Source organism: Rattus norvegicus, chromosome 14 (genome assembly GCF_021556685.1).
Source record: "Rattus norvegicus strain SHRSP/BbbUtx chromosome 14, alternate assembly SHRSP_T2T, whole genome shotgun sequence".
Taxonomy (NCBI): domain Eukaryota; kingdom Metazoa; phylum Chordata; class Mammalia; order Rodentia; family Muridae; genus Rattus; species Rattus norvegicus.
Genome location: NC_141547.1, coordinates 41,649,326 through 41,665,578, shown reverse-complemented (window position 1 = coordinate 41,665,578; position 16,253 = coordinate 41,649,326). Strand labels below are relative to the sequence as shown.

At 43.8% G+C, this 16,253-nt stretch overlaps 1 protein-coding gene and 1 pseudogene across 34 annotated transcripts in view; one reads left to right on the top strand and one right to left on the bottom strand.

The window, feature by feature from the left end:
- The window catches only part of Limch1 (LIM and calponin homology domains 1), a 312,252-nt gene that overhangs the window by 106,250 nt on the left and 189,749 nt on the right, over window positions 1–16,253 (top strand). For all 34 annotated transcript variants that reach the window (XM_087583019.1, XM_087583015.1, XM_087583013.1 and 31 more), the window contains 1 exon segment: window positions 10,217–10,287. Coding sequence is in view for 32 of the 34 variants with exons in the window: in XM_087583015.1 (XP_087439141.1) it covers window positions 10,217–10,287 (71 nt within the window). In the remaining 2 variants the exon portion in view is untranslated.
- On the bottom strand, window positions 11,512–11,665 carry LOC120096849 (U2 spliceosomal RNA; annotated as a pseudogene).

Here is a 16,253-nt window from a genome sequence, read left to right as displayed (position 1 = left end):
CAGAGGTGGCAGTGGGCTCAGAAAAGTCTGTGATGTATACACAGGAATCCCAGAGAAATGGAACTGTGGGTAGTGACCCATTTTCTTGACTTTGGGTTTTTCTTTCCCAGTGCTAACTAGGTGTTAGTAGACAGTTGTATGACTCAAACAAACAAACAAACAAACAAACAAACAGAAAAGTAATAGAATATTAGATTAAAGGGCTCCTTGGTTACACCAACCTAAATGCCCACTTGGAGCACAAATGATAGATTCTCCCCCCCCCCCAAAAAAAAAAACAAAACAAAACAACAAAAACAATTCAGATTTGTTTATTTCACAAGCTAAATAGTTACAATAGTTTCTTTTTCAAGTATTCAGAAGTTCATTTTAAAACACACTGAGGGTAGGCTTGGGTGGATCACAGCGGTTGATACTGTGGTCGAATGTGGCTTGTCACCTTGTGTTGCCTCAGGGCTCTGCCAACAGGAAGGACAACAGCAGATTCAGCCCCTTAGAGCCAAAATAAACCGCTTTCCTTCACAACATGTTCTGCTTCATGAATTTCTTTGTTATCACACAAAACAAACAAATACTCGGTGTAGAAAAATCACAAAAAAACAAATACACCATCTGGCTAATGATTTAATGTGCGTGTGTGTAATGACTCCGTCAAATAAGGAAATAGAATCTTTGTGTCCCAGAGAGAATCTTCTGTGATATTTCTCTTTTCTCAAAACCAGTCTCCTTATTGTGTGTGGTTATGAGTGTGTGTGTGAGCGCGCACGCATGTGTTTGTGTGTGATGTGGATGCGTGTGGATGTGTTCCTGTCTGTGGAGATCAGAGGTGAACTTTTGTGTTAGTTCCCAGGAGCCTGGCTACCTTGTTTTCTGAGACAGTGTCTCACTGGGACCTGGGGCTCACTGTAGGTTAGACTGGTTAGCCGGTGATCTCCAGGGAGTCACCTGTCTTACCTCTTCAGCACTGAGATTATGGGCAAGTGTCCCCATGCCTGGCTTTACATGCAGGAGTGCCTGGGATCAAAGTCAGCCCCTCAAGCTTGCTGCACTTTCTCTACTGCTGTCTCCCTGGCCTCACTCATTTCCGGCTGGTCACTTCTGGCGCTGTCTCTAAGTGTTACATTACTTGACTCAATTCTGAAATTAAAAAGGCTCCTTAACGTTACTCTGCTGTTATTCTGAGGATTTCACCATGCCTTATTTTTGTTCGTAATCTAATAACTTGTTTGGGTGAATTTCCTGTTTGGCTTTGATGCCATTTTCCATGCTGCTCATTGGCGATGTCCAACAGCTTTGTGGTCTCTTTGGATTCTTAGCTAAGACTTATTCCATTATTAGAATATCAAATAGTGAAATCGATCACTTCTTCAGACGGCTCTACAATGGCTACAGGACTGTGTGTACTTGGCAAAGCCTCCAGTCTAGTTCTTTGCCCAGCATCAGGAAGCCAAGGGGTTGACCCCTTCTTCCTCTCTGTCGTCACTGTTAGCGTCACGTCTATGGCTGTCCAGGCCAGTTCTGGGTTGTGAGTGAAAAGAGTGCACCCACAGTTGCACAGTTGCAACTCAGAGTTGACACAACTCTGGTGACTGACGATGAGCTGGCAACTGCCTGTCCTTAAATAGGAAAAAAGCTTCTAGAGAGGAACAGGAAGGCCCCAGATGGGCTGTGGATGAACACTTGCTCTGGGCCGTTAAAGTACATTTCAGCCCCAGAGCCCAACAGCATTTTATCATCAACGTTATAAAACATATGGAAGGGATGGGAGGGAAAAGGAAGGGAGAGAGGGAGGGAGGAGAAAGAGGGGGAAGAAGGGAGGGAGGAAGAAGAAAGGCTTCAGAAGGGTGGGAGGCAAGGAAGAAAGAAAGGAAAAAGAGAGAACAGGAGGGGGGGGAGGAAAGAAAACAGGAAAGAATTCTGTGAGGCAGGATCCAAGAAACTCATGTGCCCTCAATCAGATTTCAGTGACTATTGGCATTTTCTGTGTTTGGTTCATACACATACATATACACTCTTAGTATTTTTTTTCAACAGTTTCCAAAGAAAGCATGGGAATCAGCTACGCTTTTCCTCTAAGTACCTGGGCATACACCTGAAGAAGAGCATCCTCTCAGGTGACCGTTATCACTCCAGAAGTGACCAGTGATGACTGACCTCATAAGTGACCAATATATATATACAGGATATCCCAGTTGTGCCTGGAGGTCACCCATGGTTTTTTTCAACCATCATCTTACAAAGACACATACACTTTTTTACGATGCTTTTTGGTCTCTAATTTGGGAACATCGGCCTTTCCTTTTTCCTTTATGACAAACACTTCTTTTCTTTTAGCAATCTGGTTTTCTTATAAACGTATTATGGTTTTTTGCAGGGTTTGCATGGCTGTCTTCTTATGGTCTCTTTTAGTCCTGTCAATATGCTTGGGGACTCTCTCATTGGCTTCCCAGCCTGACTTTGTGCCCAGTGTCCACAAACCATGATCATCTTTCCCAGGCAGAGCTGCATCTCTGCATACACATGGGAGCCCCCTGACCTTAGGCACTAGTTGTGGATTTCCTTTCTTTTAAATGTGAACCTTGAGGAACAAAAATATGAGGGAGATAGCATTTTCCCTCTTCCAGAAGCATGAAATGCCCCACCAGACAGAATCTGCTCTACTTTTGGACCTCCCACAACCAAGTCAAACAGGCCTGAAAGTGTACCTTTTAAAGACCAGGAAGCAGGTTTGGAGAGGTGAAACCTTCTGTTCACAGCCCCAGAGCCTCAGACCTGGAATCGGAACCCAGTTCTGCCTAATTCTGTGGCTCTCTGCTTCACTGTGACAGTTTTTGCCAGATTCAGCCCAGAACTGCAATGTTTATTGAAGAAACAACACAATACACAGGTAAAATAACTGTGGCTTCACGAACTCCCAGGAGACAACATACTTAGCTCACAGCACCCTTCTGACCCGTTTTGTTCCCTCCAGTCTGTCACTAAGGGTTTCAGCTTTGGTGGAACTCTTTGCATGTGTTGTCTGTTTTTCTCCGAAGCTTCTGTCACCCTGTCTGCAAGGGACAGCTTGTGAATGTGCAAACACACCCACGCACATGTGTCTGCACTGACCCATTTTCTGTGTCCAGATCATACAATGCTTAGATCAGAAGACTGAGCGCTCCCAGGGTACTTTTAAGCGTCAGCTGTATTCTTAATTAGATTTTTTTTGTAGGCGCTGTCAATCTGTGGCTATAAACAGCGCCTTCTGGTTTTCCGATGACATGATGAAAATATAAATGGATCTTGCAGATTGCATTTTATTACCTTCCATATTAAGCACTCAGAACTGGTGTTAGTGGGAATCGTGGTCTGATAATGCTGATTAACTAACTTCAGTCCTGGGCTCCTGTGCTGTTTCTCTGCCAAGCCCAACTGAATCGCTATAAGGAGGAGCTGTTATCACTGAACAAAGTGTAGAGATCCTATACTTTGGAGGCCTCCGGGATGTGAACATAGTTGGGTGGGACCGAGGTGAAAGGGGAGCTGGACTGTGTCACTTTGCCTGCTGACCTTGGACGGATCCCTTAATTTGTAAGACCTTGTTTTACTCACCTGTCATGTAAAAAGATATTTTCTATGATGGGCTTTAATCTAGTGTGAAGGGGGGTATGGGCGGGAATTTAGAAAGATGTCAGGATGCTGTGTGGGTGATGATTTGAGCAGGGCCCCATGGATGGACGCTGTAGTTGTATCGCTTACAAACTAAGGCAGCTCGCCTCACTGTTAGCTATGCAGAGACAAAAAAGGCAGGTCTGGAATCTGTTTCAGAGAGAGAGCTTTGCTCTTCCTGGTGGCTTGAATCCATCTCTGTGTTATTGGAGGAGGTGATGCCATTCATTGATGTGAAGGCCAGACACACACACACACACACACACACACACACACACACACACACACACAATTAAGATTTTGTCAGTCTCATTCGTGTGTGTGTGTGTGTGTGTGTGTGTGTGTTACCCAAGAGGAGATGTTTAATGAGAAACTGGAGATTTGATTTGGAACTTGAAGGCCCAGAGCCAAGTATAAAAATGCATGAATTCTCCTCATACATATGACATAAAAGGATAGGACTTACCTGAGGAAGGGAGAGCAAAGATGTAGAAAGAGAAGGAAGGGGAAGTGAGAGCAGAAGGAAAAGGCTCTTTTATACTTTCCAGCTAATGAGGTAGAAATCCTTAACACGGTGGAAAGGCTAGTTTATTTAATGAGGCAGAAAGAAACCGAGGAGCACGAAGTGGGGTGGGGTGGGGAGCCCAGGAAAGGCAATGATCTCAGAAGGATGGAGTTGGTGGCTCAAGCTGCCAAGACGTTGATTAAGCCCGTAGGAGGAGAGCATCTTTAACTTAGGCAACCTGCACATCAGCGCAGAGCCGGTGAGCACCGCCTCCCTTCAGATCAGGGAAGGAAAACAAGCCGCAGAGCACTGGAAGGAAAAGTGAAAGCAATAGCAAAGAGGTCAAGGTGGCCACTGCAGTTGCATTACTTTGGGCCTGTGTGGTGCGTTGAGTTCTTACTTTGGTCAGGCTCGGGGCTAGGGTTTCATGTGCTGCTTTGATTCATCGTCATGCAAACCATGGAATAGGTACTCTTACCATGTCTTCAGAGGGGAAAGTGAGGGTCGATAGAAGTTCATGAACTTGCCTAAAGTGACTGCGTTTAAGCTGCCTCAATTGTAACGCTTCACCTTTTAAGGAATTTTCATCAAATTAAATAAAGGGAGTTTGCAAATCTTCAACTGTAGAGACAGGGTGTCACATAGAGTCTGGACCAGGGAAGGAAAATCAAGATGGTGGCTGAGGGATAGCATAGAATTAGGATTTTTAGGAAACCCTCATTTCTCATGGTAGCAGCAGGGAAATGCTACCGTGGAAGCATTGGACAAAGGTCGAGCTGTGGAAGGGAAGGGAGAAGACGCTGAACATTGATGGAGCCGTTGGACTCGGCAGGAAAGAACCACAGGATGAAGGCGGCTCTGCTCTACTGAAGGGTAGACGGGCTGAATGGTGGCCTTAGAGGCTGGCTGCTAACTCTTCCTTAAGTGAATATGATTTATCTTTGTTTATAAAGTACAACCTTAAATTTTTGGCTTGACTTCTAACAATCTCATGAGGGGTTTATTTCTGAGAGAGAAAAAAGCGAAAAGGAAGAAAAATTTTATTCTGGCATTTTATTCAGCATGAAATACACATAGGCGCTTTAGGTAGCTAAGTCGGGATCAGCAGAGAGGGATGCATAAGGAGTAGCAGCTAAGCCTCTTCGTGAATGGAGGGGTGTGGCTTTATCATTGACAGGGTGTGAGAGGAAATCATACCCCTTTGAAAGGTACCAGCTATTATAGAACTGAAGGAAAATCCTAATGTCTACTCAACTCAAAGTTAAGTGAAAATTTACTCAATAGTGTGTGTGTGTGTGTGTGTGTGTGTGTGTGTGTGTGTGTGTGCGCGCGCACGCGCGCGCACGTGCTTTGTCAACAAACCGAATCTCTTCTTTAGAAGGTCAGGAGTGATGCTCACTCTTGTAATTCCAGAATTTGGAAGGCAGAAGCAAGAGAATCTTTGAAGGTTTGAGGCCAGCCTAGACCACATAGTGAGTTCCTGGCTATCCAGAGATGTGTGATAAAAGAATCATGTATTTAAATCAATCAATCAACCTACCAATCAACCAATCAATCAATCAATCAATCAAGGGCTAGAGAGGTGGATCAGTGCCTAAGAGCACTTGTTGCTCTTGCAGAGGACCTGAGATGGGTCCCTAGCACTCACATGGTGACTCTCTGTCCATCTATAACTCCAACTCTAGGGGATCTGATGCCTTCTTCTGACCTTTGTAGGCACCAGGAACTCACATGGTTCATGTACATAAATGCAGCCAACACATTCATACACATAAAGTAAATAAATTTATATTTAAAAAACCTCAAACCAAAAATGACATATAAAAATCCTCTCTATATCATAGTGCTAAGAATTGTGAATGTTTTATTTTAAATGCTCTTTAGACCTGTAGCCTATCTGTGGTTTTCTTTCAAAAATCTACAAGAGATTCATGAAAATATTTCTGAAATACTATTTGCATACATGGTAATGATTGGGCTGGAAGACCAATTCTTGGCAGCCTTTGGCTGTTCCTTGCAATTACATAATAACAATAGTAACAAAACAATTAACGGGCTGTAGGGCTATGATATAAAGAGTGTTACATGATAAACACATCGTAAAAATGTTGCCATGGAGCTGTGTGGTTTTTCTTTTTGAGTCTGGTGTCTCCATATTTCAGAATTTGAATGATTCTGAAATAGGCCAGGGAATGCAGATAAATTCAGAATTACCTTTGAGCTCCGTGGAAAGGAAATCGGATACAGATGAGCTTCCTCAATAGCTGCTCTCACTAGACTGTGTGATGACACGCCATAATGCCCCTGCCTTCTGCTTTTGTTTAATTATGGAGGCAGATGAAGGCTTTTCTTTTCCTGGAAAACCAGGTTTTGATAAATTAGTCATTCAATGACTTTTACTCTGCATGGCACTGCAACAAATATTGTGGTTAGTAATTAAAGTGGATTAACCCCGCACACAAAGCAGGGAGGGTCTGCTACAGATCAATGCAGCTTCTTGAAGGATGGCAATGACTTACTGCCACCATACGGATTTCCAAGGATTCCTTTGAATAAGATGTGTTGGGCTCACCTCTGAGATGATAGTGATGGTTGGTATCTTTTGTCCATGAATTATAGGGTTCCAGTGCATTGTCATCTACACTCTCTGCTCCGCGTGTTTGTGTGTGTGTGTGTGTGTGTGTGTGTGTGTGTGTGTGTGTGTGTGTGTATTGGGAACTTGGCTTCTACCTTGACGAATGAGATTCAGAGTCATTTTGTGGAAGCAGTGAAAGGCATATTGGCTTGATGATCCTTTAGCAGCTAAGAGCTCCCTGATTGAGACTAGATGGAAAGACAGGTAGAAGTAGTTGTGCCCACATCTGAACTGTCTATCAGACATATTTAATCCATGACCTGTGGGCCATGTGTGGCCTAGAATAGCTATCATCATGACCCCACACAAAATTGCACCTTAAAATCTGAGATTTTATATTAAGATCTTTCTTTTCTGTATCTTGATTGGGACATTCTTGAGTATGAACTTTCTCTGTGACAGAACCAGGTCACCGTGTGAAAGGCTGGATATGCCTGATGGGTGGAAGATGACAGTGGCTTGGAGAAAGGTGGCAGGATGGAGGAAGTAAGGAACATGTCCAAAGACATGTTAATGGGTGTTCTTGATATGGAAGAAAGGGTTTGGCATGGTTTTGCCGATTAGGGATGGACAACTGTGAGGATGGAGTTTCAGTGATCAGATCAACTGATGAGAAGTAGGTTCATGAATTGTGTTTGGGCTGGAGAGATGGCTCAGCCATTAAAGACTAGGCTCATAACCAAAAATATAAGAGAAATAGGGACAAGAATGGGGTAGAGTACTCTTGACCATCTGCTACTCCTCCCTACTAGGCTTTGAATTTCCCTCAGTCTTAGTTTTTTTTTTTACAAACACCCTGTAACCTAAGGGTTCACCTCAGTCTCTCTCTCTCTCTCTCTCTCTCTCTCTCTCTCTCTCTCTCTCTCTCTCACACACACACACACACACACACACACTCACTCACTCACACTCACACACATATATTACTGGTCAGGGTCTCACTACAGAGACCTGGTTAACCTGGAGCTCATTACATAGACCCATTCTGGCCTTGAGATCCACTTGCCTCTGCCTCCTGAGTGCTAGGATTAAAAGCACCATATGGCACCATACTACCTCAGATCCTCTTAATTGCTCTGCTGAGCTTCCCATCATGCCCTTGTGTCTCTGGAATGTGGTCATGGAATGATGCCAGGGCCAGTGCCTTGTTGGGAAAATTGCTAAGAATCCTCAATTGGCTGGGATCCAGGGAGAGGTTAGAAGGGTCTGAGCCATGACTCTTAGTTCTCTGCAAATACACCGTTGTTAGTGGCAGTTAATCTTAATAGTGATGACTGGCATTGCTGTGAAGGGAATATTAATTAGAAGTCTTTAGAGCACAAAACTTGAGCCATAATAAGCACACCATAAGATACACTTTTTTTTTTTTTGGTTCTTTTTTTTCGGAGCTGGGGACCGAACCCAGGGCCTTGCGCTTCCTAGGTAAGCGCTCTACCACTGAGCTAAATCCCCAGCCCCAAGATACACTTTTAAAAAGCATCTGCATGAGTTTTGTACTGAGTTAGGCTGTTTCTCTGTAATCGGTGGTACAACTTAGCAGCGAGCCTTTGAGTCCTGCTATTTTCTTCGTGAGGGGATGATTTGTTTCCCTGTTGTATGAATTGCGCTTACGTCAAGGAATTTATCAGAACAATCTAAGTTGTTTGATTTATTGGTACAAATTGGTTTATAATAGTCCCTTGTCGTGCTTTAATATTTTTACACTCTGCAGTGATATCATTTGCCATTCCTGAGACTCTGATAATCTGTGTCCTGTTTCTCTCTTGGCTTTTTGTATCTCCCCACCCCCCATTCCTGCTTCAGTACTTCTGTACATTTTTGGTTTGTGCTACTATTTTATCTACAAATGCATTATAATGTTTGATTTTTTATCATTTTGGATTGGTTTGCTTGGTTTAGAAACATTTGGGAATAGTCCACAGATATTTTGCTGTTTATTTGGATTGAATTCTGTTGTGGTCAGAACACCCACTTTGGATAGATGTTTTTAAGTCTTTTGAGACTTGTTTTATGACCTAGAATTTGGTCTGGCTTGGTAAATGTTGGAGGGTGAAATATTCTAGAAATACCAACTAGGCCAATTGGGTCCATAGTGTTGCTCATGTGTTCTATATCATTATCAACTTTTTGTTTATGTGTTTTGTCAGTTATTAAAGAGAAATATTTAAACCTCTGACTCTACTTACCATCTATCTCCCTTTCTCTTAGTAATCCTATCTGCTTTGATTTGCATAGTTTGAAGGGCTTTTAAAAAATATGGTGAATGGTGAAATACATTAGGGTTCACGATTATGATGTCTCGTCAGTGAACTAACTGACCTCTTGTTATGAAAGAGCTTTCTCCATCCATGCTGTCCTAGTCTCTTCTGAGATTTCTTCCTCTGATGTTGGTAGGATTGGCGCAGGTTTCTTGTGACTCACGTTAATGTTCGTCTTCCAATTTACCCAGCGCATTTGTGGGCAGCTCAAGGTTAACTCAGCTTCTGTGTCAGTTTCACAATCTCTGTGTTTTAGTTGGGGGCTCAGGGACCACTCACACTAATTGGGTTGTTGACATGGTCAGTGCTAAGTCTTCAACCTTTCTGTGTATGCTAACTGTTCTCTGCCCCCTTCCCCTTTCTCGCCCCCCTTCCCTTCTCTCTTCCCCCTCCCTTCCTTCCTCTCCCTGCCCTTCCTTCTTCCTCCTCCCTTTCCCATCTCCTTCCCCCCTCCTCCTCCCTTCCCCTCCTCTTTTCCACTTCCCTTTTTGCTCTTTCCATTGTTTAGAGTATTTTTATGACTCTCTTCATTTGGCTTATTAGATATGACTTCCATTTTTGTGTGCTAGAGGTTTCTTTAGGGCATATTTACAGACATTTACCTGGTATATTTCAGATCAGGCATTTATATTTAGAGAATGAACGAATAAAATTCTGAGTACCTTGTTCCCCAGCTAATGGTTGCTGACAACCAGAGACACCATACATGTCCCTCAGTCCCGTTCTGTCATTTATGCACATTGACTGTAGTCTGCAGTCATAGTATTAGTCTCCTGATGTTAGACAGAATCTTCTTCCCTGACCACCAATGTTTTAGTGTACAGGGCCTTTGTCCTTGGGCAATTCCTCCTCTGTGGAGTTGCTATTTGTTTTTGATGGTGAGAGAGTGTGCATCCCCCATGGAAGAGACACACTATGACCTTGACTTACTGAGTTTGAACCCGGCAAGTAACAGAGTCTTATCAGGAAGAACCAACACTTCATGGTCTAAGTTTATTTCACCTGATCCAGGCAAAGCCACAAATGGGACAGAAATTCAAGGTTAATAGATTTTCTCATTCATGGAATATCATGAGTTTCTCAGGGCTCTTGAGCTTTTTTTAAATACTGAACTTCCTGGTAATAAAAGAGAAACTTATGTTCTCTTTTCCTTTTTCTTTTCTTTTCCAGCAAGTCACGGGTCGAAGTTTTGGTGACAAAGACTTCCGGACAGGACTAGAGAATGGAATCCTTCTTTGCGAGTAAGTAATGCTTACATTCCTTGGTTTTATTCAAGGTTGTACTTGTATCCATTGATTATTCAATTTGTCTGCAAAACTTCAGTGTAGTATGATTTTTTCCTTTGTCTTTTATTTATTTACTTTTTCTTAGACAGGGTCCCACCAGGGCTGGCCTAATAATACTCATGCTGTAGACCAGGGTGGCCCTGTACACAGAGAGCTGCTTGCCTCTGCTTCCTATACATGGCCTCTGGTATTTCACTTTTGTTTGAGTCACAGTTTGAATCTTACAAGAAACTGCTGGGATAAGCAGGGAACATTTGTGCAAAGTAAGTGTCTATATACAAAGGGAATGGTGGATTGAGACCATAGTGGTCACATATTAGATGAAGAACTAGACCCCACTGGTGTTCTGCTCCCAGTCATTTTGCCACATGGGGAATTGCGTCCCAGTATTTGTAAGGGTGTGGGTCTAACTGCTATAACTAGTGGGGTTTCTATCCTTGGAAATCCCAACACAAAGCATCTTGCAGCAAGTGAACATGGTGTTTCTGTAAATCCAGGGCATCTTAAAAGCAGGCCCGGATGTGTTCCTCACCAGTTCTGCTTTGTGTGGGTGTTGGGTACATTTAACTTGTGCTGTTGACTGAGTCCAGAGTGGATAGTGATGGCATGGCATGTTTTGGAGCAAGGCTTTATCATTGAGTGCTACAGTAAGGATTTAATCTCAGTCGGGGTTTCTACCCCACCTTTGATCATTCAGTTCCCAGGTAAAAGACACACAACCTTCATATTTATAATATGCCTTCAAAGCCCCAGAGCTGGGCAGATATCTACCCTCTAAGCTCCTTTGCCTACTTCCCTACAAGTTACCCCAAGTTTCTTTCCATGCTCTATCTGGGTTGCTCTGAACTCCAATTGTCTAGCCCTCATGGCTTTGTTTTTATGACTCACCTACCCCATGGTGCCTCCTCTCCTCCTCCTCCTCCTCCTCCCCCCCCCCCCTCCTCCTCCTCCCCCCCTCCTCCTCCTCCTCCCCCCTCCTCCTTATAGTCCTGCCTCAGACCCCAAGCCTGGGAACCCAAACTCTGCCTATGTCTCTTCTACCCAGCTATAAGCTGTAGGCATCTTTATTTACCAGAGATAACTTGGGGGGCAAGGTTACATAGCATCACTTGGGTCTGTGTGAGAATCTTCTCATCCCTGGGGGAAACCAAGACCAGTATTTAGCATTACAGTACGTAGCAACAGACCAAACCTCAATAGAGCAGTCCTACTACAGAATTAGAGGTTTCTAGAAAGTGGCTTTAGACACAAAATAATCCAGAACATTAACATTTACAAATGTATATGGACATAAACTTTACACTTGATCTTAGCCAAAAGGCCGAGAAGCGATGGACGTAAACTTTAAACTGAGACTTCAGAATTTGAATGTATTTAATGGGCTATTTAATGTTGGCCCTGACTTCTATTTTAATGGAGGATAATGGACGTAGAACAGAAGTGAAGTCTGAGGCTCTGAAGGACATGTGCAAGCCTGTTCCACACCTCCACCACGGTATAAAGGAGAAACTTCCCTCTCGTTCTTTCCTGCTATCTCAGCACCCCAGCTACTGTGCTGTTCTGATCTCCCCTTCACCATAGCATGCTTTGGCCTCTTTCTGAACCATCCTTAAATGGAATCACACAGGATGGACTCTTACTTTGGCAACTTTCAGAATATCATTTCATGAGTTTGAAAATGACAGGCATTTTAGAGCCTAAAAAAAATGAAGTATTCAAGTCCCCACCTTCCTTCTATGAATCATTTAACCTCTTCCAGTCAACTTTCTCTAAATGTCAAGGCACATTACTGCTCTACTGCATAGGCGCTTGGGAACTTAAACACTCACTGTGAGCAAGGCTCTCTAAAGGACTATGCAGTGCATCACAGACAAAAGTGCCTTGTTGTGTAGACTTCTTTTCTACACAGTTCACATCAGCGTGTTCTTCTGCCTCTCACTGCCCATCTTTGTTTAAAGAAAATTGGGGACCCCAGATTGCTGTTTCTATTCTCCTTCTCTTTGGGGATGTGTGCTCTTATTGGGCGTTCCTTCCCTCACCACCTCTCCTTTGTGTTTTATAGCTGAACCAGAGCTCATCTGTAGGTAAACTGTAATTAGTTAGTTTAGTGCCTCCCCGAGTTGAGCTGAACAGACAGGCTCCAGGCCACCCTACTGGCAGAGCACTTGCATTGAATCTGGGCTCACAGCATTCTCTTGGATCAACAGCCTGCTGAGAGGTACTCAGGGTACAGCATATGTTCTGCTGTTACAAGAGTATTGATGTTGATTATTATTATTGTTGTTGTTGTTGTTGTTGTTGTTGTTAACTTAATACATACTAGAGTCATTTGAGCAGAGATAACCTCAACTGGGAAAAATGCCCCAGTAAATGACCTGTCGGCAAGCCTGTTGGGCATCTATCTATGATTGATGTGGAAAGGCTCAGATCACTGGGTGTGGTAACATGCCTAGGCAGGTGGTCTGGGTGCTATAAGAAAGCATACTGAATGAACAAGTCATGGCCAGCAAGCCAGGAAGCAACATTCTTGTATAGCTTCTGCTTTATTCCCTGCCTCTGGGTTCCTGCCTTGAGTTCCTGCCCTGACTTTCCTCAGTGATTGATTGTGACCTGAGAACTGTTAGATGAAATAAACACATTCCTCATGTCCGTTGCTTCTGCTCATGGTGTTATCACAGCAAGAGAACCCTAATTAGGTCAGAGTCTTTGGTACCCATTTTTGTTCATTCAAAATTGATTCCAGAGAATCCTATAGGCACCTACCTTTCTGCTGTATTTCCAGGGAGGGCTCTGTCAGGTAGCTGTACTGCCTGTATGCCTCTGGGTTTAGAATGGGGGTCCTCTGAAAACAAGCTCAGGATTTAGAGGCATTTACACCTAGAGTTTTCTTCCAAATGAGAGGATGGAGTCTCTGTATGTTGCATAAGTACTGTCGTTGAGGCTTTTGCAAATGCTGTAAAGAGCATTATGATGCTAAGGTGAGGTCTAGAGAGTCAGCCCATGGCCAGGAAAGACAGGACCAGGATAACACAGAGTACCATTTGCTGAGCCAAGTGATCTTGGGGTATCCCTAGCCTCTTCTGTGGCTGACATGGCATAAATAAATGAAGAACAGAGACTGCTGATAGGGAATGAACTGCTTGGTGGCCCAAAGCAAGGGTCGCTTGGGACATATTTCTCCATCACAGCCTCAGGAAAAAGCTGAGTCAGGAGCCAGAGAAACAAGACAAGAGAAAATTTCCAAGTTTAGAGTCATAGAGAAGCCAGTGTCAAAATAGAACTCTCACCTAAGAGGAGATGCGAGAGAGTTTATTCTTGAGTCAAACATGAGTGTCTGTGGCCCAGGAATGTGAGTTTAGGTTAAGCCAAAGTCCACGTACCAATGTGGTGACAGTTCGATGAAGTTTTTACAGAAAGAGAACAAAGAAAAATTAAGGAACCTTTCAAATGCATCAGTTTCCTGTCACTGTGATAAACCACCCTGACCAAGGAGTTTCCATAGAAGAAATAGTTTATTTGGGTTTATGGTTCCAGGGGGTTGAGTAGATCCTGGTGTGGAAGCAGGGAAGCAGGAAGCAGGAAGCAGGAAACAGGAAACAGGAAGCAGGAATGGCAGCTGGAAGAGGAAGCTATGAGCTATCATCGTGAATGGCAAGCACAGAACATAGAGTGAACTGGAGACTTTCAAAGCCCAACTTCAGTGACATACTTCTGACAAAGCCACACTACTGACACCTCCTCCAAACAGTGCCACCAAATGTTCAGATGCATAAGCCTATGAGGGCCATTCTCATCCAACCCATAAGTGGGTGAAGGCAAACTGGAGAAAACTCTGCTCTTGGCCTCAGATGCTCTCTGAAGGCATTCTTAGTTCTTGGTAGGTTGGAAACCAGGGCTCTGTCCCTACGCCCCAGAGGATTTACCCAGCGGTCACAGAGATGCCATGTCAGCCACAGAGGAAGGCAATAAATGGCATTTAAGAGGCTAGCGATACCCCAAGATTACTTGGCTCTAGATTTGCAACATTCCAGGCTTTCCAAAGCATCAACATTCTCATCAGTTAATCAGCCTGAAGAATGTTTAGTGGAAGACGCGACTCTTTCCAAGAGTTTTGGTTCACAGAAACCATGTTTACTGCCCTGTCACTGAGCGCAGTGAAGTCTGGGGACAGTAGAGTAAGCATTTTCACCTCTCACCCTGGGCTTCTGCTGGCTGGTGTTATCAGGTTCATTTCCCAGAACTTGGATCCTGAGGTCAGTCTGCCAAGAAGACTGATGTGGGAGGAGCAGCTTGCTCGAGTCCACCGTAAACAAAGATGCTCAGAGTGCGCCATCACCTAGACCTGGAGAGGTTTGTGGATGGTGGTGAAGTTCTCACTCAGAGTTGCCAGCAATGTTGTGGCCCTTAAAAATCCAAAAGCTCTACGATTTCAGCCTTTGGAATGCTAAGCAGGTCATTTCTCTTTAGATTGGGCATTTTGTACTGTTTCCTTTGTTACGTTTTGAATATGGAATGCCCCTCCCCCTCACCGTAGGCTCATGAGTTTGAATGCTTGGTCTTCCCTGGATGGTGCTGTTTTAGGAGAGTGTAGAATCCTTGCAGCCTAGCAGGAGAAGGTAGCTTACAGTGGAGGAAGTCACCTTGATGTTTAACTAGGCTCCACTTCCTTTCCCATCTCTGCCTCCAGTTCTACCCAAGTATGAGGAAGCAGTCTCACACTCCTGCCTTCACGAATGAGAGCTACCCTTGCCACCAACACCCCTGACATGCTGGACTATACCCTCAACCTTTGTTGTCAAAATAACCCCTTTTCCCTTAAATTACTTCTTGTCAGTTCACAGCAATAAGGAAAGGAAATAACGTAGATTTAGAGCATAAAATATATTCCGTAAAATTACTTGGGAACTTTAACCTTTCTGTTATTCAAACTTGGTTAGGGTCTTCTATAAATGTTATGACCTTAGGTAGGAAATACATAAACTTCTCTAGTTAGATCAGTTTTCAGTATTAGGACTTCCGTGATCTTTTGTTTGCCAAACATGCCCTTGGTTGTTCATAAGTCAAAAACAATAATAATAACCTCTCTTGGTTCCCATTGAGCAGTAGGGCCCTTCCCTATTAGGAGCCTAGTGGCAAACTAACATGTGGATTCAAAACTACTATTACCAAACCTGTTTTACAGAAGAAATAGCTGAGGCACAGAAAAGGAGAACATAGCTTGGCAAGCTCACTCGGATAGAAAGACTTCACTTGAGGAAATTTGATTTATCTGCTCTGTTCCTGAAAACTTGGTTGAAAAGGGGAGGGAAATATAAGAGGTGTAAGGGTGGGCTTGGGGGTCAAAGGTTGGCATGAGCAGAGCTAGGGCAGAGAGACAAGGGCAAGGGCTGAACAAGCCGATGGCTCGATGGTCTTAGAACAGTAGATGCAGCAAGAGCATGATGGTGCTGGTGAGACAAAGAGATAGGAGACAGGACAGTAGAGCATGGGGTAGAAATCTGAAAGACCAGTAGTCTGTGCTCACTGGATGACATCATGGCCTTAGTGTCTCTAAGCAACCAGATGGAGATGAGTGAGAATGGTGGACCACCAAAGATGAGAGTTAGGAGAGAGAAAAGACGGACACCTCCAGGCAGCATGTAGAATAAATGAGCAGCATCAGCATCCCCCTCCCTCAGGCTTCATGGAGGCTTCATACTGGAACCCTGCAGAGCGACCCGTATGGATATGGTCATGCATAGTTTACAAGTAGAAATAACAAGAAGACAGTGCATGCATTCTTTTTAATTCTAATCCACATGTTTTTGTCTCAGCAGCTCACCTTCCTCTGTCGTTTTTGCTAAGGGAATGTAAATACCCGAGTAATGTGAGCTCTTTGTGGAGGATTTCATAAAAGGTCTGGGATTAAAGTATGATAAAGC